We start from the raw sequence: 24151 nt of genomic DNA, 5'->3' as shown, positions 1-24151 counted from the left end.
ATATTGTATGGGAAAAAATATATTCAAACCCTATAAAGATTTTTCAGGCACTTGCATTCAGAAACATTTTATAAATAAGCACTTAGTTTCACTCCATAAAAAAGCTGGTTATCCCCTACCACACCTATTTGTTGAGAACAATATCATATATAAGGGATGCAATTAAGTGGATCATTTTATAGGGAAAATCATTTGAAATTTTAAAATCACAATACTTATTTTATACAAAACTTCAAAAACACAGAATTTAAAGATAATACCAGTGAGCACTATCATTCTATATGACTAAAACACTACCATTCTATATGACTAGCAAACACGATACAAGGCCAAAAGGCATAATATACACTTTGGCCATCCTATACAAAAGGGGTTCTGTCAAAACATTCTTTCAAAAAATAAACACAACACATAAAAATGAAACAAGAAAAAGAAAAACTGAATTTTGACAACCTACACAAACTGTGGCATTTCAACTTCAAGGTCTTGTAACTCTTCCATTTGTTTTAGCCTGAGTCCCTGGCACATTGGATTAACGTCAGGCTGGCCGTGCTCTTCAGAGTGCTCTTTAGGCTCAGGAGCTGGCTTCAAAGCATAAGCTGATGTGCTGTCTGCCTCTGGAACAGATTTTTCCACATGACTCAGGGGAGTAAGAGCTGTGCTAGGAGGCACTGCTGCTGAAGGTGAAGCTGGTCTCTCCTCAGTCCCCCTGACTTTGCAGGTCGGGGTACGAGGTTTGTAAAATGTTGTCCAGTGATGGGGCTGCAGTGTTCTTGCTGCTCTTGCAGGAGCAAGATGGTAAAAATGAGAGGACCGTCTTTCTGATGCCTCTCTTGCTGATCTGGCTGGCGTGTTGGGCTTTGTGGCACCAATGGAATGGTCACCACTAACTCTGATGCTCACTGTCATTTTTTCCTGGAGTGCACTAGACACAATCACTGCACTCTTGCCAGTTAAGTTCTTTTGTTCACATTGTTGTCCCTGAGTTTTTTGTGGAAACTGCTGATCAAAGCCATAAAATTTGGAACAAACAGTCGTAGGGGTATCTTTGTTATTAAGTCCTTCAAAAGCAAGATTCTTGCAAAACTTGTCTGAATTTACATTTCCCACATTTCTGCTGTTTCTCTCACTAGGAGAGCTAGCAAGATGGAACCTATCTACAGACAAAATTGCATGTCCAATCTTGGTGGTTGGTGTATGCCTCTGTATGTCGTTCGTTGCCACATCAGATTTCAAACTAAGTGGTTCAGTGGTTTTACACATATCATCCATCTTTCGGGATAATGATTCAAGTTCTTTGTTACCTGAAAAAGAAAGATTTTTTTAACTTCATGGAGCTTGGTTCGTAACGAAGTGTGATTAGTCATAAATTGTCACTCTCGCAAAACAACACAGTCTTATATATCTTTCCCAACATGATATTCTCAGTCATCGATGCAGAGGAATTACAAATTCACATAGCATTAAAGGTACATTTTGAATTAAAGCATTACTTTTTTAAAAAAATTATCTAAATCAATACAATAAATAACCACAAAGCACATCATGTGTTGGTTAAATAAAACAATAACAAAAAAATTAACTCTTCCTGAAGTAACTTGTTTTAATATATTACCTATGAATGAATATTTTCTGGGTTAAGACTGTGCTGATTTCAACAGGCAAACACTGGTAACTGCAGAACAGTAACACTATTCTATAGACCAATCAAAGTCATGTCCTGAATCCCAAGAACTTTGCCTCCTCACTTCATCTGCTTTCCAGCTACATTCTGTCCATACTGAGGGCAACACACCAGAGAGGACTTGGATGCTCTCCCAGCTGATCCATTAATACATGGCAACATCCTCTGGTCAAAGGAAGGTTGAAGAGCTGTCAAAATTGCCATTGTGCTACTGGTTCTGGTGACTCCAGATTTACCTCCTTCTCTTTCTTCTCTAGTCTGGTCCCAAGGTCCCTGTTTTGTCACCTAGAAGCCTAGCATCTCCTACTCTGTCTTTGCTGCATGTACCCCAGAAGCTCCTGTTGCTAGAAAGGTGCAGCCCTCTGGCCAAGATCCTCCTCTCCCTGCTGAGAAATATCAGACAAACTGTGTGCCTTGCCAGTGGTCTGACAGCTTTCCAATGGCCCTGTTCATAGCCCATGGTCCTCATCCCTGCCACCTGCTCCTTCTCCCACATGCTTGGGCAGTGGTTTGCAGACAGACACACACCAGCATCACTTGCAGGTCATCATCTCATCTGACCTCCTTCTTCACCTGAGGCTGCTGGTCTCTCTTCCCTGGTTCCCAGGCAGCACTCATGTGATTTGCTGTCCTGGGCCCTTCTCCACATTAATAGAAGGGAGCTGAGCCATTGTGGTTGGATGGTAAACTCCAGACCATAGTTTCAGTCCTGCAGAACTTCTAGCATTATGAAGAGTGCAGGCTCTGCAGCCAGCTGCCTGGGTGCTGGCTCAGCTCCTGCTCCAGTTCTGCCCTGGGCCAGTCCATTGCACTAGCCCTTCCTGCCTTCCTCTGTCAGGACAGACTCCTATATGGAGCTATGTTGGCATGTGGTCTTAATAATCTAATAAAGAAAAGGCTTAGAATTCCCTGGTATTTAAGGAAAACTTGACAATATTTAAACACTATTTATTGTTATTACTATACCTACTTGGGATTCCAATTTCCTTGGACAGTGAAATAAGGTTACATTTAGGAATGAGACAGGATGAGGTTCAAATCCTGAATCAATAATAATTTAGGGACATGACCCTTGGCATTATTAACCTTCCTCAGACTGTTAGCTATGGCTTAAATGAGGCCAAGGTTCATAACAAAGAAGTGCTAATAAGATCAAATCAGATAAATGGAATCAGTGAGTCCAGTGCTTTTCTTAGCAGATAGATAATTGACTTCTTTTGTTTTCAGACTTGTCAGGCTACATTCATTAATATTTAATTAATTTAACATATATGGCTATATTTTGAAAAAATTGGAATTTAGCTCCAGTAAAGCAGTAACAAATGGAAGCTTTCTGATCACCTTAACAGAAGCCATTCACTGAAATAAAATTAACAACAACAACAAAAAAATGAACAAAAGGACTGGGTCAAGAAAATGGAAGACATGTGTGCTTAATGTGCTAAAGTTTGGCCACAGGTAAAGGAACATCAAAAAACTTTAGGAGTCTATTTTTTTTGAGTTTCAAGAGTCCACTTTATTTCTTCCTTGACTTTAATTGATGACAAGAAGTAAAAATAAAAACAAATCTCAGAGGAGAACAAAAAAATGAATTCCAAGATATCTCCTTACAAGAAAGAATAAAAAAAATGATAATTTAAATAACATTCATTAAAATTTCTCAATGGCTAGCAAAGTTAACTAATAAAACCTTGAAGTTTGAACTTCCCTCAACTTCATTCACCTTGGTTTTTAATCAAGACTTATTTGCAAAGTTTGAAAATATGTAAACTTATATGTTACATGACCACTCACCAATGAGATATGCATCACATATTTCCAATGCATTTTGCTTCCATTCTGATTCCTCAAATGATGTAGCTGATTCAAAATTTTCACTTTCACTATCTGCAGTGTAGATATCCTATTAATGCAAAAAAATTTAAACTGAAAAAGCAAAATACACCTCAAAATAAACAGTTCAAAGACTGTTAAGTTATTAACATAAACATCACAAAGTTCTAATGTAATTCTATAATAATCAAAACTCACTTCCTTTGAAGAAAAATATTGTGACTTTGTGGAATGTTCTGGTGATATCACGGGTTTGGAAGGACAGCTTTTATCCACCAGAGGTGCAATAACACCTGTACTACATGTAACATTTTGTGACTCTAGGAACTCATTGAAGATCATCTGTGAGTTGGTAATGAAGAACTCTACCAACAGGGCCTGACTGGCATATGCAGCAAGGGAGGAGGAGATAGTAACAGGAGCGGTTGCAGGTCTTGGCCTCATGAGACATGGTCCAAATACCACCCCCAAGTTTTTTGAATTCATCAGGTTTTCTTCAGAATGGTCTACTACCCTGAAAAGAAGAACACATAAAGTATATGAGGTTTGCCCATTAGAGGTCCTTAATGTAGTTTACTATGAATTGATAAGGGTCAAGAAAACATGGGCTATAGAAGTGTACAAAACATTTGTCAAGGGTCAAGTTTGGTGGGTCTAGGGAAAGAATCATTTGTCTGATCATAATACCACACACCAAACTGAGTTTCAGAGTACTATATTAGGATAAAATTCATGTAAATAGAAGGAACTACTGAACTCTTACCAGCAGAAGGAAAAAAAAATACCCCTTAAAAAATTGCTCCATCTTTGTATATACTCCCAGTTTCTGGAAACTGAGACATCACTGTCAATTTCTCTCACAGCCCACAGTTAGTTTTCTTTTTAAAAAAATATTTTTAGTTAGTTACCTTTATTTTATTTATTTTTTATGCAGTGCTGAGTATTAAACCTAGTGTCTCACATGTGCTAGGCAAGTGTTCTACCACTAGTCACACTCCCAGCCCCTGACAGCTAGTTTTCTAGCCTAGATGATTCTCTCTCCTGAACATCTCTCTGTTCTACTGCCACTATCAATGTTCTGGTTTTACTTCAAGCACTCGCTGCTTTTTAGTTCTATGACTATTCAAGGAGATCGGACGCTATCATGACTGGGGTAGTTTTCCTAATTTCTCTTTCAGAGGATTCATCACTGATATATAGGAATGCATTGGATTTACGGGTATTGATTTTATATTCTGCTACTTTGTCAAATTGATTTATTAATTCTAGTTTTTTAGTGAAGTTTTTTGGATCCCCTAAGGATAGAATCATGTCGTCAGCAAATAATGATAGCTTGAGTTTTTCTTTTCTTATTCATATCCCTTTAATTTCTTTCATCTGTCTAATTTCTCTGGCTTGATTCTCAAAGACTATGTTGAATAGGAGTGGTGAAAGAGGGCATCCCTGTCTTGTTCCAATTTCTAGAGGAAATGCTTCCAATTCTTCTCCATTTAGAATAATGTTAGCCTTGGGTTTAGCATAGATAACTTTTACAATGTTGAGGTATATTCCTACTATCCCTAGTTTTTCTAGTGTTTTGAACATAAAAGGATGCTGTATTTTTGTCAAATGCTTTCTCTGCATCAATTGATATAATCGTATGATTCTTTTCTTTAAGTCTATTAGTGTGATTAATTAATTTATTGATTTCTGTATGTTGAATCAATCTCGCATCCCTGGAATGAACCCCACTTGATCATGGTGCACTATTTTTTAAATATGTTCTTGTATGTAATTGCCAGAATTTTATTGAAAATTTTTTGCATCTATGTTCATCAGAGATACTGGTCTGAAATTTTGTTTCCTTGATGTATCTCTGCTTGGTTTTGGTATCAGAATGATACTAGCTTCATAAAATGAATTTGGAAAGGTTTCCTCCTTTTCTATTTCATGGAATAATTCAATGCCTTTCAATATATGAATGGATAAATAAAATGTGGTGTATATATACACAATGGAATGTTACTCAGCATTAAAAGAGAATTAAATTATGGCATCTGCAGGTAAGTGGATGAAGTTGGAGAATATTGTGCTAAGTAAAGTAAGACAATCCCAAAACACCAAAGGCCAAATGTTCTCTCTGATAAGTGGATGCTGATCCATAATGGAGATGATGTTGTAGAAAGAAAGGAGGATTTTTGACTGGGTCAAGGAGAAGGAGGTAAGGGAAGAGGGCATTAGGGTAGGAAAGATGGTGGAATAAGAAAAACATCACTACCCTAGATGCATGTATAACTGCATATTTGGCGCAATTTTATACCATGTACAATCAGAGAAATGAAAAGTTGTGCTCCATTTGTGTATAATGGATCGAAAAGCTTTCTACTGTCATGTATAACTGATTAGAACTAATAAAAAAATTTAAATAAATTTTTGAAAAAGGAGATCTGAATTACAGAAGGCCTCCCCTCCAATGCATTTTTCATATTGCTATCAGAAAGATCTATCAGGAAAATCTGAGCATGTGAAATTCCTGATTCCAAGTCTTTAGTGGGTACAGAAATAATATGGTCAACTCATCTGCCAGGTACATAGATTTTCTTATCAGGCCTGTAGGTAGCTCAGTTCCTGCTACTTCTTGCTATATTATAGCCTAATGAAATTATATTTTCCAAATGTAAAATGTTTTCTTGTGTCTCCATGTCTGTTAACCTCTGCCTACTATGCTCTTCTGCACATTTTCTACCAAATCCCACTCGGTTTTTAAAATCTGACTCAAGGCCTTGCCTTCTCTGTTTTACCCCTAATCCCAAACTTCCTCTGCATGCCTTCATGCTGTGCACAGCTACTAGAAAAAGGATGATGCTGTACTGTGGTTATATACAGATCTGTCCCCCAAGATGATGAGCCCACAAACAGAAACCCTGTGTTTCCATGCTGATTTGCCCAGCCAGAGCCTGGCATACAGGGGGCATCTGAGGGAACAGTGTTGGCTGCATGAACATATATTCAATGTCTCCCTTTCCCAACACAGAATAAAAACCTCATAAAAAATGAAACAATCATTTTGAAAACAATACCACAACAGTATAAATGTACTTAATACTATTGCACTGTACAATTAAAAATGGTTAAGACAGTATAAAAATTCATACCATTTAAGATGTATGATATGGTAATGAAAACTGTTAAAATTTGATGTTGGCAATTGCCTTAGAAGGACCTTGCTTTTTAGAAGAATTCGGTTTATTTCTACACACATATTTGGGTATGTTTTGTCCTTAGGGTTATCATTTTTGGTATCTTGCTCTTCATTAATATGTTGGATCTCTTGTGCAAGTCCATAAATTCCTTGTACCATCGGAATAAAATCAATGGTTCTGGGAGCTTAAAGAAATAAAATTAGATTAAATTACATTAAAAATATCTCTTTTTTGTTAAAAATCAGCAATTAGTGAGAGTTACTCAAATGATTTTTTTATCATTTCAGTGTAGCTTTGGCTACTTGATGTCCTATATTATCTGTAGATTAGGGTGTTGCCCTGTGATCAGTTTGTATCCTCACTACTCTGGGGTCTGAAGCAAGTCACTTAACCTCTTGGAGCTTTAAGTAATAATGAAGGCTACTCTCTAACACTATTGTAAGAATTGAGCAGTTTCCCACATAAAAGTCTTGGACATACAAAATTCCTAAAACAGAATGCAAGTTTATCATATTGGACCCAATTCATCTCCTCTCCCTGACTGGCTAATAAAAGAAATAAAGGATGACACATTATGAGACTTATAGTCATTCAAAGGTATCAACCTCCATTTCTCAGTTGAGGTATCTGTAAAATGTGATTAAAGAGTTATCAGTACTTTCCCGACATAACACTATTGATCCAGCAATTAATACTTAATTTCTTTCTCTCCTGCGACCCCACTAAAATACAGTAGGCCAATGAGGACTAGGAAAATAGAGAAAACAAAAGCAATAATTCACAAATAGAAGAGCAGATTAACAAATTCTGATGCAACAGTTCCAAGAAAGCTGACCCCTTATCATTCAACATGATTTTCAGAATCCTAAAGGGACTTGGACAATAAGTACCAGGTCCTCTGACCTTGGGGTAGGGTGCAGGTGGGCCAGCTAAGACAGCTTAGCTCTCTATAGAATCCTGTCTCCACTCCATGTTCTCGAGCAATCTCCTTCCAAAAAATCTGGAAATGTTTTCTCTGGGCAACATGATACAGAGGCTCTCTGAATGGGGGCAATGCCAAACCTAAGGAACAGAGAGGTGACTGTCTGAAAATGGGGATTTGTTGGCTGTATGCACACTGAATGCACAGATCCTGCAATCATCGTTCCCACCTTGGCTCCCACAGTATTGGTACCATATCTCTAGGCAAGGAAAACCCTTTTCCAGGGGGGATCAAACCAGTCCAAGAGCAGGGAAGTAGAGACATGTAATCAGGCATATATCAAACAGTCCATCTAGATCACTTTATAATAAAGTTCCAAGTTTTTAAAAAGCCTTGATGTGTTCAAGAGCTTCCAAAGAGATTTCAAGTCCAAAATCTAACATAACTAGACATTATTAAAGACAAAAATTGAAATGGGTATAAAAAAAAACAAATTGAAGGTCTAAAACTATGCTGTCAATATGCTGAACACTAGTCATATATGGTGAAAAAGTACTGGAAGTACAACTGATCAAAATTAAGATGTGCTCTAAATGAAAAAATAGACACTAGATTTCAAAGACTAAGAGCTCAAATATAAATCAATAAATAAATATCTCATAATTTAAAAATAATATTCAAAATGTTAAATAATATATTAAAATTACCTTTACCTATTTTTAAAATTTTATATGGCTATAGAAAATTTAATGTTATAAATGAGGGTCACATTGTATTTATACAGAGGGTTAGAGGCTAAATAGAGAAAAGAACCCTTACAAAAAAATCTATGACTATCCACAAAGGAATAGAAAATCATAATTCTTGAAAATTAAAATATGACCTCAGGAATGAAGTAGTTTATATTAGTCAAGAAGATAAAGTTGAGGAAATGTCTTAGAAAGTTTTGAAGAAAGAAAGAAGAAGAATAGAGGAAAGGTAAGGGAACTAGAAAACCAGTATGGGTTATTGAGTATGCAAACAAGAGCTTCAACTAGAGAGTAAAAAGAAAGAGGGGGAAATGGGCAATAAAAATCAAGAAAAGTTCAAAGAACTAAAGCACTGACAACTATCAGAGCTCATGGAGTGGCCAGAATAGTGGATGGAAATATATCCACATCATTATTCATCACTGTAAAATCTTAGAATAATGTGGCATGGGAGAGATTCTATTAGCTATACAGGGACTAAACAATAGGCACAGAGTTAGGAATGAAATAAGATGGATTCACGGTGTGAACAGAACAACAACAACCAAAAAAAAACACCTTGCCTTCAAAATTCAGAGGAAAAAAAATGTCCAGCCTACAATACTAAAAAGTCCCACACTATCTACACTAGTCCATTTCTGTCAAGACAATAGGAAAACATTTACGGATGAACAGGTTTCAAATATTTACTTAAAGGACACACATAACCAAAACAGAATACCCCCCAAACAAGGAAAACAGAAGAGGTGTTCGATCAGAAAAGAAAGGAGAGGAGAATGATCTCAGGATGACAGCTAATAACCAAATTAAAAAGGATCTGCAAGGGAGCACATCAGAGAAGGACAGATCAAGGACTTATCAGCATGACTCTATCATTATCTCTACATTTTCACCCAGGGATAGATGCCAGCTGGATCTGACCCAAATCATTTTGTTCTTGACTCATGACAAAATGCCAATTAAGTTCCTATAACCCCTCTGTAAGCTGCTGCCTAAAGCCAGCAATGTCACTTCACTCCACAGATGTGTGTGTGTGTGTGTGTGTGTGTGTGTGTGTGTGTGTGTGTGTGTTTACCTATTCCCGCAAACTGCAGGTATAACAGTAAACATAGAAAATGACAATATAGGACAGCCCACTCCCTGACCATATTCCTGCTAGACTTCTAGTATCCACCTTATAGGAAGAGTTATGCCTGATGCCCCAAATATTATGAACTTCATGGCCTTGCCTACTAACCTCCCAAAATAGCTATTTTGAAACATCACTGAAGGCAAAGCTAGATTATGATCTAGATACTGTCCTACTTATTGAATATTCCTAACAGTGTGAACACTGGTCTTTACTTATACAGATAAATTTATGCTTTTAGTCAGTGTTCTAAAACTTAAAGATAACAAAAACTTACTGAGTGTTATTTATTCCTGTATGTTTAGCCCTTTAACATGGTTAGGAGGGACCTCCAAGATGGAGTTGGGAGGCTGCAACATGGAAGAGGTACATGGAAGTCTTGTACAAGGAATAGTAATATTTTATTTTCTTAAGTGGAATTTGGTTTTATTATTATTGTTCTTTAAATTGTATGTATATTTTATATACATTTTATGATCTGTACATTAATAATGAGAAAAACATCAACATGGGAGGATCAGTGGAGTGGAATGGGGAGATAAAGGGAGGAAAAAAGAGGACTGAAGTAGAGTGAGTCAGATCTATGCATGTATGAAATTGTCAGGATGAACCTAGCTACTATGTATAAATATAATGCTCTAATCAAAAAAATATAAAGACATCGACATAATCTGTGCCAATGAAACTATATGAAATATAAAATATATTTTTGCTCTCTTTACCTGTCGAAGGTATAATTTTAAGGCTTCACAGATGTCATGTGAATTAAATTCTGACATGTCTACCAAATGCATTCCTTTCTCAAAAGCTTGACACAGTTTTGCAGTTTTTGCTTTGTTTCCACTGACATGATAAATTCCTTTGAATAGAAAAGAAAAAAAAATGATGCAAAATTCTACTTAAGTACAAAGGGCTAAATTTAGACATCTAAACATATTTGATGTATCCCCTTCAATTTGTATTAGTATTTTAGGAAAAAAAAACAAGTTAAAGTCAAATAAATTAACATTTCCCAAATAAATGTGAATAAATTCAGTTATTAAAAACGGAGAGTATTGATTTTCTTAAAGTCTCTTTTTTATTAAAACAAATCACACAGACATTTATGTTTTTAGAATTTTAAGAGTTAACAACATACCTGTAAACATAAGGCTCTCTTTTCAATCTCTGAAGCACATATTTTGAGTATAAAAGGAATGTCATCTGGCTCCTTTTTTGTAACTCGTGTGAATTCTGCTCCAAATAAGTGTGTTTTCCCCAGAAGTTTCCGGTGACCACAAAAGATAACTAAGTTTTCCATACGTTTATGATGACAAACAAGGAGACACTACAAGAAAATGATATTTTAAAACTGATTAACTCACCCTAAAACTATTCAAAACTAAGCAAACTACAGCCAGACTAATAACAACAAAAACGAGTTAGAAAGTATTACTTGTGGTTTATGAAATACATTTAACAGCAAAACAAAGTAGAAAACTAAAGAAGATAAACTGTGGGACTTTATTAAAAATGGAATGGCAGAGCCAGGTGTGATGGCATATGCCTATGATTCCAGCTTCTTGAGGGGTTGAAACAGGAAGATCACAAGTTGAAGGCCAACTCCACATAGAAAGACCCCCATTTCAAAACACAATTTAAAAAGGGGTGGGGATATTGCTCAGGGGTAGAGTGCTTGCCTGGCATGTGCAAGACCCTGAATTTAATTCCCAGGAGTATAAACAACAAATTTATATATATTTAATACATGTGTGTGAATACACACACATCTCCTAATAAGTAAAACCATAACAAAAAAAGTATATAGCAAAAAAATAAGGGGGCCAATGTGATTCCAAAAAGATCTTACCTCCTTACATTTAACACCTTGGAACACTACAATGCCTTCACAATATCTGCATTTTGAGAGGGATTTCAATTTTCGGAACTTGTGAGTAACAGCTGCCTTTGACATCAATGGTTTCTTAAATGCTCCAAGGGAACTGGGTTCTTATAACAGAAATATAAGAAGGGTAGAATGACCAAAAAATATACTACATGATATTGTACTTGGAATAATTTTTAGACTTTGAGATTATTCATATATTATAAAAAGCTATTATTTTGAATTTTTAACATGAAAAAAAATCTCCTTTATAGATCTCTTTTATAAAACACAAACTTTTACTCAACATTTTATCCATGAGTAAAAATCACCATCAAATCAATAAAATTTTTAAGATACTATGGTATAATGTTTTTAGAATCAGCACATTTAAGCTAGGCACAATGGTGTATGCCTGTGATCCTAGCAACTCAGGGGGCCAGGGCAGGAGAATCACAAGTTTGACGCCCACCTCAGCAACTCAGTGAGACACTGTCTTAAAATGAAAAATGAAAAAGGCTGAGGATTGCAGCTTATTTGATAGAGTATTCTGGGTTCAGTCCCCAGTACGAGGAAAAAAAAAGATTAAAAAAAAGAATCAGCATATTTATACTTAATAATATTAACATGCCCTTTACACAGTTGGTAAGTATGTTCATAGGTGGCATATAAATGCTATAAATGTTTCAAGGAAATACAATTACATGAGGCGAGTATGTTAGAATTATTTACATTAAGGATAAAGCTCTCCTTAATTCATTATAAAATTACAGGCAATCTAGCTTTTTATATTTTAATATTATATTGGTATTACAGGTATCAAATGTACAAAATTAATTTATGAGAGTTTAATTTGAGTCACTAAGGTAACTGACTTTACTTTTATATCCTTCAACACCCAAAACATTCCTTATTCTCAAGAAGTACACTGAATCTGCTCTTCCTGCTTGGTTTCTTATACTCTTTCTTTCAAAGGAGATTTCTCAGGCATGCTTCCTTTTAACAGTAAGTCATTGTACTGGGTTCATGAAAGAAGACCAGACCTAGCCTGCTATTTTAATACCATGCCAATATATCTCAGATCTACTAATTTTGTTGCTATTTTTTTGTGTGTGTGTGTGTGTGTGTGTGGTGCTGGGAATTGAACCTATGACCTTGTGCATGCTAAGCAAGTACTCTACCACTAAGCTGTTATTCCTAACCCTGCCACTTATTCTTCTATTTGTATTTCAGATAACTGATTAGTACATTATTAACTAATATTTGAACATAATTACTGGGATATATTTGAGTTACTGTGTGATGCTTTTATTTATTACACAGCAAAGTAATGATTCTTTAAAATTATACTATCTTTCAGATCTTATGAGATGCTACTACTTCAACTAGTTTAATGGGTTTTCATTCAGGTGAATACAATATAATACCAGCTTCTAAAGGGGAAGGTGGCTCTCTTTCTTCTAAATCATCTGCAGAAGGCATGGTTCCACTGAATGAAGTTTGTGGAAGTTTTTTATGAAAGTCTCCTAAAAGAAAAGTGTTGATACCATTGCCTGGCTATTCATTTGAGAACAGAAAGGGGAAATGACAATATTTTTGGAATTATGCAAGTCACTCTATTTTATTGGCTTCAATCCAAAAACTTGCTTCCATTCTTATACTCTAGATAACAGGGAATTACAATGTTCGTTCCTTCTTGGGAACAAAAGGAATTTAACTAAATTTATCTGACTTTTCAAAATAAATTAAAAACTTAGGATCATATATTCCTATGAGAGCTTATTGCCAACTTCTGATAGAAAGTATTAGAGGTTGTAAGCTTCACAAAGATAGGTAGTATCTAGGGGCTGGAGTTGTGGCTCAGTGGTAGAGTGCTTGCCTAGCATGTCCAAGGCTCTGGGTTTGATCCTCAGCACCACATAAAAATAAATAAATAAAATAAAAGTATAAAAAAGGTAGTATCTTATATTCATGTTTTACATCTAATATCTGACAGAGTGGCTAGCAAAATAGTAAAGTTGTCATTCAATGTTTATTAAATTATTAATAAATGTACAGAATACAATCTAAGGCCTTCTAAAATATACAAAAATTATTTGATCCCGATAATCCAATAGTAAAATTAAATTATGTTATTAGTAAATCAGGAGATAGGAAACAGGGAGAACCCAGGGATCTCTAGCCAATAGCTGAAATCACAAGTTCAAACTATGTCACAGGACACTACTATGTATATATATCAAAGCATGTTTAAAAGTAGACTGACTAGCAGAGATTTACTCTGCTGAAATTATAAACAAGTCTACAACTGAATAAAGAATTCACTTTAACTCAAGGTCTTTAAACAATCTTAGCTTCAGTTAATAACACTTTTCATAAATGATTTTAAGCAACACCCTCTTCTCAAAAGGATTTTCTTTTCAATATGCTCACAGGTGCGTGTCTATTTTTTACTTTGAATTGATAGACCCAACCTGATCTTTTATTAAAATTGGGAGCCATCTTGCCACAAAGCCATGAAAAGATAATTTCGGCTTTACTATAAATTACTGCAAATTCTGAACCTGCTTGGAATGCCTGCCCGTGCCTTGAACTCACCCATGCCTGGCTCTCTGACCAGATAGCAGCCCTCTCTGAAACTTAGTGACACCTCATAAATATTGGCCTTCCCTGGCCAGACAACGACCCTCTCTGAGTCTCTAATGGTCCTCATAAATTCTGATGTTGGGGCCAGCAAAAAAATGTAAACTACCATTAGTGTGATGCTTGTCAGAGTTCTGTTATCTGTAACCCCCCTTTGTGTAACTTTCTGGGCTATAAAGCTGGGCTGTAGGAAAGGTGGGGTGGCTGTCTTGTTCCCATCATTTTGGGAGGGAGAAGCAGCCCGGCCGGTCGAAATAATAAGCTTGCTTTAATTTGATTTTAATTGGAGTCAGTGTTCTTTTCTTGCATCCTGGTCTAACATTTTGGAGTTCCCCAGCGAGATGACCCTGCCCGACCAGATCACAAGACTAGACTGCTGGAAATTCTGTAGCCGGCCTTCGCTCCAGGGCTCCGGGCTGGAGAGCCACTCTAGGGGGTGTGCAACTTGAGATGTTCCAAGGCTTCGGAGTGAGCCTTCGGTCCCCAGAGCACTGCAGTGAACTGCCGCACTAAAACTATCAGCAAGCACCTGGTGGAGGAGGCCTCCATAGGTAAGTGGCGCCTTTATAACATCTGGTATCCGGTCAAGGGAGATCTCTTCTGATGACAGAGAGGTGGCCTGGCGAGGCTCACATATACTCCTGTCCGGACAGTAATGAGAAATCGTTCTGTCTTCTGTTCTGTTCTGTAGGGAATTCCTCTGGAAGGGTAGAGAGGTGCCGACAGGCACGCACGCACTCCTACCCCGGAGCTTTAACAAGACGTTGCATTGCTCCTCTGTTTTTCTGTTTCAGTGCCAGGTTTCTGTTTTCTTGTGTTTTGTTCTGTGTTCTATATGTTTTTTGTTTGTTTGTTTTTGTGCGTTTTGTTGTGTGATTTCTGAGGTAAAAACTTAAGGATATTGGACGTGAAAATGGGTAATAAAGCAAGTAAGCCTGACACCCCTTTGGACTGTGTTTTAAGAAACTGCTATGAACTTTACCCCCCTTTGTTAAGCAGGATGAGAGAAGCCCCTAGCTGGCTGCTGGAGCACACCCACTGCAGAGGGCAATGCCTGCTGGGGATCTAAGAACTGAGTATCTCCCAGGTTAACAAGTGAGACTCCTTTAAAACCCCTTGTCCCCCCAGATCAAGAGAGTCACAACTTTTGGGCAGAGTCCCCTGTGTTTCTCCTTTGTTAGCAAAGCAATAAACCTCCCTTTTTCTTTTTCTCAAAACCCTGTCCTCATTATTAAATTGGCATTAATTGGCTTCAAGGTCAGGAACCAAACTTTCAGTTATAAATTTTGACCCCCCTCCCAAAACTTTTTGAGAGCTGACTACTGAAATGTTAGGAGATGGAGTGTGCCTGGGTAGAACCTAACCAGAAGAGCTAATCCTGTAAGTAAAAGGAGGGACTGAGGGACTCCCAGCAGCTGCCGAAGCCCTGTTGCTTCGGGGAATTCCCTCCTTCCTTTCCTGCACTGTAAGGATTATGCCACCTCTGTCTTCTTAAAAAAAGAGAAAAAGAAAAAGGGGACACTAAATGCAGTAAAGTCACCATTGAGACCCTTGATTTTACATTTCAGATTGCCCCTCTGTGAAAACATCTGGTCCCCTTGTGGGGACATCTATGGTGCCACTGGTATAGGAGATTTTTCTCTTATTTGCTCTGTTTTAAAGGTTTCTGTCTGTCAGCCATAGTCTGGAGCTCCTTTCTGTCTGTCTGTCTTGTGTCTTTGTTTCTGGCCCTTTAAGACATGTGCAATAGTGTGTTGATATTATAAATTGTTTCTTTGGAATGATCTTGGCTAAATGTGTGTCTAAAAGATGATGTTTTATTGTAACAATCTGGTATTTGAATGGGTTTCTGAAGCATTGCACAATGTTGCCGTTAAAAGTTGGGTTTAGGTAATTGTTTAGTTTATGATTTTAGATAATTCATGCCAGAGAACTTAAATACTTAGGATGAAAAACTAAAGAACTCTACTTCCAAGTTGGCAAGTAACTTCCCAATCATTCAGTCTTTTTTTCACCAATTTTGAATTGGGTAGCCTGGGAAAATGTCACTGTGTGTACCAGTGCATTAATTTGGACAAGGATAGTAAATCATAGTATGGTATCTGTTGACTAAACAAGATGTAAAGATATAAAATTTTGTGAATTGTATCTTAAACTTGTATCATGATTTTCAACATCCGAACCTGAAAATTATGACTTATGGTTAAAATGCCTTAGACCTGAGGTATCTGCTCAGAATACCAGTTTTTCCCTGCTCCTTCAGACCTCAGCCAGGACTTATGTTGAAATGCAAATGAAAGAAGCCTGCAAGTTCAGTAGGAGACTGATCTGAGGCTTAAAAAAAAAAAAAAAAAAAAAAAAAAAGTAAATTGTATGGTATTTACTAATTACTGGCCAGTCATTTTTTCTAGGACTCTTGTTTTTTCCTTAGATTCTGTATTTTTTTGAGCTCATGATTTTGATCCTACAGACCTAGGTTAATGTTTTTCTGATCAGTTCTATCTTTGACCAACTGTGGAGTTTTTGAAACATTGCAATGGAGATATCACCTGTGAAAAGCTACAAGACCTTTACTATTGTTATGTGTGCACACTTTGTTATGTGTTGTATGTCTATATATACATATGTTCAGTATATCATATATATGATATACAAATTAACATATATAAGGAGCGCTCATAAAAACAAATTTTAAAAAAATGGATCCAAAGATCTTTAATTCACGTGATTTAAATGGTTCAATTTAAATTGGATAAACAGATAAAAATAAATGTCTTTAAATTTAAGCTTACAAGTTTTTCTAGGTGTTCAAAATCTAATAAAATATTAATGTCTATAAAATGTCTAATATGCCTTGGTTCTAGGACTTTTCCTTCAACAAAAAATGGTTTACACTGTTCAATACATTTGTCTAATATTTTGATAAATAAGTAAAGTAAATTTGATATGGGATTACTCATTCGTGAGTACTTTTGTTTGTTAGATATCTGATTGATTTACTAAGGTCTGTATAAGTTTGTACTAAAGTCTGTATAAGATTGTAAAAATCAGTCATGTGTTAAAGAGACAAAAATTTCTTAAAACATAAGTTTACCCATAACATTGTGTTTATTAAGTTTTTTTTTCTAGAGCAAGCAACCATAAAAATTAAACAACTGGTTAAATAAGAACTGTTATTTTAGAGCATTGTACTGTCATTTTTTTAAAAGCTAAACTTGGTTAATATAAAAACATCAATGTAATTGTGATGCTATTAATGTGCTCATATCTTCCAGGTATACAAGTCTGTAAGGTAGAAACTTTAAAAAAGCATTATATCAAGCTGGTGTTCTGAAGTTGTATGGTAAAAAATATATTGGGGATTTATTTACCTGTTATCAATAAGATATGTAAAGTTTTATATTACTTTTTACATTGGGGAACAATTTAAATGTATTTTTAAGTTAATGAAAGCCTAATCTATGTAAAGGTTAAAAACTTTCAGCCTTTCTTTAATTCATGTTTTACATGTGATATCTTATGGTGTTAGCTAATGTTCATGTGACCTCAAACAATTTACGTAAACTCTGTAAAATGTTATTTAAAAAGCAAAGATCAGCTTTAGAACTAGAATACTTAAGATTTATAAAGAGCCCTGCCTTACCTGAGATAAGGCTCTGTGTCCCATCTTACTACATGTGAGAATGACTATGAAAGCAGTAGGTCAGATTTTAGTTCATTTAAAGTTATGTTCAAAAGTTGTTTTTTTTTTCTGTCAAGATTACTAGTATCTCAAATAGGGGATATAACGTATAACTCAGCCAAAAATTCAGGGTAGCTATTACACGAACGAAGTGTTTTCACTCTTGTTAATTTTATTTTGTAATTTCCTTATAAGTGATCTAAAGATTCCCTGTTAGTGTTTTACAGAAGTGTTGCTTTAAGAACACAACATGGGTTAATTTAAGATAATAAGACATCACCTACAAGACAGATAGGATAATACAGATCCCAATTAATAAAAAGATAAATAATTATAAAGTTATAGACATTAAAGCCCAGTACTCTTAATATAAGGCTGTTCAAATTTATTTGCTGGATGTTTAAGATTAAGTTTTAAAATTAAAGTTAAATTAAAAGGGCCCAAGAAAACCAATATTTGGCTCTTGCCCTCTGAGTCAGTCTGAATCCAGGGAACAGGGGACTTCTCTAAAGAGCTTTGCAACTCTGGGCCACATAACCTCTCGATCAGGGAGATTAATGAGACCACTGGAGAACAGAAAGCCAATCAGTGCATTTGCTATGAAGAGGAGAGTCATCAGAGAAGGGAGACATCCCTGATGCTTCCGAAGGAAGCCATATGGTCAAGCAAGACCTGGACCCATCCTAGCGCAAATGGCACTAGCAGAACTGTGAAGCTGCTCTCAAGTTTCCCCAGGAATTACTCCCATAAAAGCTCAGCTGACTGTTAATAGATAGAAACAAAAGTCAGTTTGACTGCTTCATCTTAAACATTTAGCAAAGACAGTTAAAACCAAAATACAGCCATTCCTGGACACTTTAAATAATAATAATAATAGTATTATTATTATTATTTTAAGGTATACACTTTATGTTGGCCTCCCAAAATAAGTAAGACTGGAGGCTACAAAGAAGGATTCTCAGACAGAAATGCCTGATAACTATAAAAAGAGACCATCAAGAGGAGCTGCCAGAGGCAGAAGTTTTTAGTTTAAGGCCTACAGATATTCCTAACCTACACAGGTAGGCTTGATGTTTGCTAGTATGATTATCCAGCCCTGAGTAACAGAATTAAAAGTTTCTCTGTTAGACACAGAGGTCATACTAGTAAAAGGATTTTGCAAGATCAGATGACATTAAATTATTAAACTGTATCTTATGGAGAGGGACAACTGTAACACTAAAAGTTAAATGTTAAGTTTACAGTCCTGATAACTGGGGATATTAAAGCCTGGTGAGGGAACTTCTATACAGTGACATGTTCCATCGGCTGCAACATTTATTCAGTACTCATATTTTTTGTTTCTCTCATAGAAGCACCCATCTCCAGATGACTTTACAACCTGTTATTCCCCAACCAGACTTCAAACCGAACTGACTTCTAAAAGGCAACTCATGTCCCTCATGCTGTGCCCCCTCATATCACCCTCTCTCAGCTCAGAAGAAGCCAAAACGAGCAACGCCTCTCTTCTTACAACAATGGAGCCAAAAATAGACTGTCAATATAAGTAATTAATTAAGTCAGATCAAATCAGGGAGACTGGTTTTGGGTGAATTCTAAAAATTTGGAGACTGTTACCTGAGGGATTAAAATTCCCTCAGTGCTCTTCCCCTACCCTATCAAAGATTTGAAAGGGACACATAAGAAAAGGGGGGAATGATAGACCCAACCTGATCTTTTATTAAAATTGGGAGCCATCTTGCCACAAAGTCATGAAAAGATAATTTCGGCTTTACTATAAATTACTGCAAATTCTGAACCTGCTTGGAATGCCTGCCCGTGCCTTGAACTCACCCATGCCTGGCTCTCTGACCAGATAGCAGCCCTCTCTGAAACTAGTGACACCTCATAAATATTGGCTTTCCCTGGCCAGACAACGACCCTCTCTGAGGCTCTAATGGTCCTCATAAATTCTGATGTTGGGGCCAGCAAAAAAATGTAAACTACCATTAGTGTGATGCTTGTCAGAGTTCTGTTATCTGTAACCCCTCTTTGTGTAACTTTCTGGGCTATAAAGCTGGGCTGTAGGAAAGGTGGGGTGGCTGTCTTGTTCCCGCCATTTTGGGAGGGAGAAGCAGCCCCGCCAGTCGAAATAATAAGCTTGATTTAATTTGATTTTAATTGGAGTCAGTGGTCTTTTCTTGCGTCCTGGTCTAACAGAATGTTCCCAATGATTAAAAAAATCACAAGTTCACATGTTCCATTTTAGAACTATTCTAATTATAAAACAGTTCCCTTATATTATTGAACAAAAATCTGCCTCTGTATGAATCTAAGTCTTTGGACATTTTTTTTTTTTTCTAACAGGGGCAAACAAGAACTCTAATTCATTTCATTTTATTTCATTCCATGTCCTTAGTTTCTTTCCTCAAGTAAGGCATCCCTCAGTCTCACCCATTTATCATGAAATAGAAATTCCAAAATTTTGCCTTCATAACATGACATCTACAAGATTCCAAATGGGTTAAGTGTTGCTCTAGATTAGGTCTTAATAAACTGTTCAATTTAACTTCCACAAGTTTCCTCTTAACCTCTTAACACACCTCCCTTTCAAAGTGCTCTCTGAAGTCAACGATGACCTCCACATTGCTGTGAAATCCATGGGAAATTCTTGGCCTCATGTGATCGAACCCATGAATGGCATTTATTGGATAGTGTTAAGACCACAAAGGAGGGGTCAAGCTCCTGATCCCCTCTTAGTGAGAAACTAATGTCACTCCATTTTTAAAAATAAATAAATAACAGCAGCTTCTACTTCAAGGCCTGTCCTAAGGAAGAGGGCATGACCCTTGTCCTTGGAAAAACCCACAGAGCACTCCTAAGCACATACCCACCCTGCTGAGTTGTTTGTCTGTAAATAACAGGAGAGGTCTGTGGTGCCAGGTGTCCCTGACTCAGTTAGGCTAGGTGAGGGCCCATAGCAACCCCCCTAGCAACCTCCAATCAGCATGAGACAGGGAAAATACCTGGAATGCCAGTTGACCCCCAAGTAGTTTATGGTGGTTGATAACATGTTGGGAAACCATGTAGTTCAGCACATATACCCCTTGTGGCCTAAACCAATCAGTTCAAACAAATCCCCCTTTTGCACTAACCAATCACCCCTACCCAACTTGTTCCCGCCATTGAATGTGCTAATCATTGTTAAGAGTTGTTGTTTGACTTTCCCGAGATATGGAATGATTTGCTGTGTGATATTGTGATGCATACAGTATCCTCCCAAAACCTGTAAAATCTCACTGAACAAAGGACCAGGACTCACTCCCTGGGACCCCTGCATTGGGAACGGTTGTGAGTCCAGGCTTGAGCTTGCAATAAAGACTCTTGTGTGATTGCATTGGATTCGGCTCCTGGAGGTCTATTGGGGTCCCATGAATCTGGCATAACATTAGCAGTTTTAAGATCTCTTAGCTCATTCAAGAGCTCAGAATGACACTCTTGTCCTGCTTCTTTCCAACCCAAATGGCTGTGCAATCTTAGGTAAAAGGCAACTTCTTTGCTATTTTCCTAACCTCCTAAGTCAGTTTGCCTTGGGGCTCAATTGTTGAGCTCCCTGTGTAGATCTTTCCCTGAGGCATTGTTCAGTCTCCTGACCTTGGATGCCAAGTTTAAAACAATAACTCCACCCCCAGATTCTTTTTCTAGCCCTGTTTTTCCTTTCAGTGTTTTTTTTTTTTTTTTTTTTTTTTTTTTTTTTTTTTTTTTTATGGAGTATTTCACATCCTCAGATCATGACAGAAAATCTTCAATAGGAAATATCACAATCGCCTTATTTTGTAGATGAGGAAACTGAGGCACAGAGAATAAGAAAGCTGAGTGTGAAGTCAAGTGAGAGCCCCAGGCTGTATTCTTAACTAATGTACCAATCCACCCAATATGGCCAGTGAATGTCTTAGGAGAGGCAGTGGTTCATTCTTTTTAGTTGCTGGGAAGTGATTTTTCTCTCCTCTGCACCACCACCCATTTGTTGGCTTTGTCCATTGAGGAAATAATTAATCAACGTTCATGTGTGTTTTGTGGGGCTTGCATTTGGACTGCACTTTTTAGTCTCCAGGTTGATCTTTTTTTTTTTCAGAGAAATTATTATAATTATTACTTTTTTATTTTATTATTATTAATCTCTTTTTTTAGCTTCTCATTTTTAAAAATTTATATTTATTGACTTTTTAAAAAAATAAATGACAGCGGAATGCATTACAATTCTTATTATACGTATACAGCATAATTCTTCATATCTCTGGTTGTATATAAAGCATGTTGACACCAATTCATGTCTTCATACATGTACTTTGGATAATGATGTCCATCACATTCCACCATCCTTGCTAATCCCTTGCCCCTTCCCTTTCCCTCCCACCCCTCTGCCCTATCTAGAATTCATCTATTTCTAGAATGATCTTACTGCATTTTTCCAACAGATCCTAGGGTAGGTAGGGCAGAAATTGTGAGTTTTTCTGTCATTTCCATTCTAGGAGGTGTCTGAACCAGCTTGGTATTCTTCGACCCTCTCAGGAGCTGCAGGTATCTAAGGAGAGGCCTGGGCACTCTGCTTCCCTAGGAAGGCCTCACACTTCTTCGTTTCTCATCGTGGTTCACCCCTCTGTCCTGTAAACCCTTACCAAAGACCCTCAGATCACTTCTTATTTTGCAGTCTCCATGTCAGCCCCAGGACAACCAGAACTTTGGAAAGTCCCATTCCAGCTTATAGGCAGATCTCTTCCTGAGAAGCTGCCTCCATCAACCTCTATCACTCTGATATGTGCCCTCTCTGCCTCAAAGAAACAAAATCTAACAGCAAATGATGCACACACTCACCCCTGACAGGCAGAGTTGGGGCTAGAAGCTGGGTCCATTGAGAGTCCTTGGGGGCGTTTCCAGGAAGGTCTCCTGGAGCATGGTCTCTGATCTGTGCCAAAGGCAGATGTTGCTTTACCATGCAAGACATGGCTTGCAACCTTCTTGCTTAGGTAGCTGGATTATTATTCCATTTTTATTTTTAGAGCCAGAGTAGACATGATCAATGTAGTTTCAATGCTCTGATCATAAACCTCCATGTTAATATTTCCCCTTTAAATTGAGCATTTATGAGTCCTTTTAGAACCACCTGGATATTCTATCTTGAGGTCCCAAAGTCATTTAGCTATAAATTATCGAACATTGTCTTAGACCTTTTTCCTTGGTCTGGACTTGATTATTTATAATGATCATAAATGCCCCTCTAACATTCCAGACATGCACTGTTATAGTCAAGTCATCAGCCAGAATTGAAACAGGGTTCGGAGTCACCCATGTGTCCCCAGCCCAGTGCTGAGAAGTGTAACGACCTTCACACCTTTTATTGTACAGGAGAGAGGGTGAGGAGGATGCTGTGTGAGGGATCGGATCTCATTGAGTATTTCTGTCTTACCTTCTGGAAACATGAGCTGGCCTCTCATCGAACTCCGTGAGCAGTGCCTGGTGATAACTCTGAAGCCAGTTCCTTATAAAGATATTTAAAAGTGGTATGTAGCATGGTCCTAAAAGCAATGTGGGGTCCTCCTTACCTTCAGAGGTCAGGACAGTTGAGTTTTGCCAGGCTGCCATGCACCCATCTCTACAACCTGGTGTGGCTCAGACTCACTCCTGTGCTGGAGCCAGGCCCAGGCTCTCATCCCTACTACTCCTGACACCTCCTGACATGCCTGTCTTCACACAGCTCTTCTGGCAGACTGAGCAGCTGCAGATACTGTCGCTGAGTCCATCAGAAGGTGCAGGCTGCCAAAGCACAGTTACGGGAAGGCGAGAGGCAGGGCAACCTCTGACTGGGCTCTGACCTTTTCTATACTGAGCTCTATTCCAGAGCCAGTGACCTGACAGAGCAGCGGCCCAGGCAACCATCTTCTCCTCATGTGATCTCACAAACCAGAGATGCTTTTCCTCTACTCCCAACTCCCTTAAAAAATCCTGACGTATTTCGGAGCTTAATTTGGAAAATATTTGTGCCTGAGGCTACAGGTGGCCCTGGACCCAGCACTTGCAGCTCTTCACCCGGGTACCTGTCCATGTGCTGTCTAGTCAAGCTGCAGCTCTTGAAGGTTGTTTTCCACCCCCTGGATTATTCCTCCTCCATCCTAAGAAACTCAAATAAATCTTCAGCCAGGAGGAGATGGGAAGTCCATAATAAGAAAGCAGAAAAGAGTGAAAGGAAGTCTTTAAGCCTCACCCTGCCTCCAGAAAAGGAGGAGGAATTGGAAGATTAGAACTGCAAGTTAGATTTAGAAACTTTTGCTCTTCAGTTTCTTTCCAAAAAAATGTGATAATCTCTAAAAGACCTTTTATTGAAGTCATAATAACTAGGCTTTCTATAACTATGTCATGAATGAATGAAAGATTAAATTTTTAATTTGCTTTTAAATCATCATTAGGTTTATTAATTTTAAAATTA

General features: G+C 37.4%; 1 protein-coding gene across 1 annotated transcript; it reads right to left on the bottom strand.

Annotated features, from left to right (window-relative positions):
• Nucleotides 1–453: 453 nt before the first annotated feature.
• Nucleotides 454–23162, bottom strand: LOC143400185 (rho GTPase-activating protein 29-like). The gene is given in 11 exon segments (XM_077109431.1): nt 454–1304; nt 1970–1987; nt 3479–3587; nt 3716–4031; nt 6652–6835; nt 6838–6883; nt 10222–10361; nt 10640–10826; nt 11349–11488; nt 12791–12889; nt 23135–23162. Coding segments are annotated over 11 exon segments (2118 nt in total).
• Between the last annotated feature and the right edge of the window lie 989 nt (nt 23163–24151).

This window comes from Callospermophilus lateralis, chromosome 5 (genome assembly GCF_048772815.1).
Source record: "Callospermophilus lateralis isolate mCalLat2 chromosome 5, mCalLat2.hap1, whole genome shotgun sequence".
NCBI lineage: Eukaryota > Metazoa > Chordata > Mammalia > Rodentia > Sciuridae > Callospermophilus > Callospermophilus lateralis.
The sequence above is the reverse complement of the archived record's forward strand: the minus strand, read 5'-3'. Positions and strand labels throughout refer to the sequence as shown.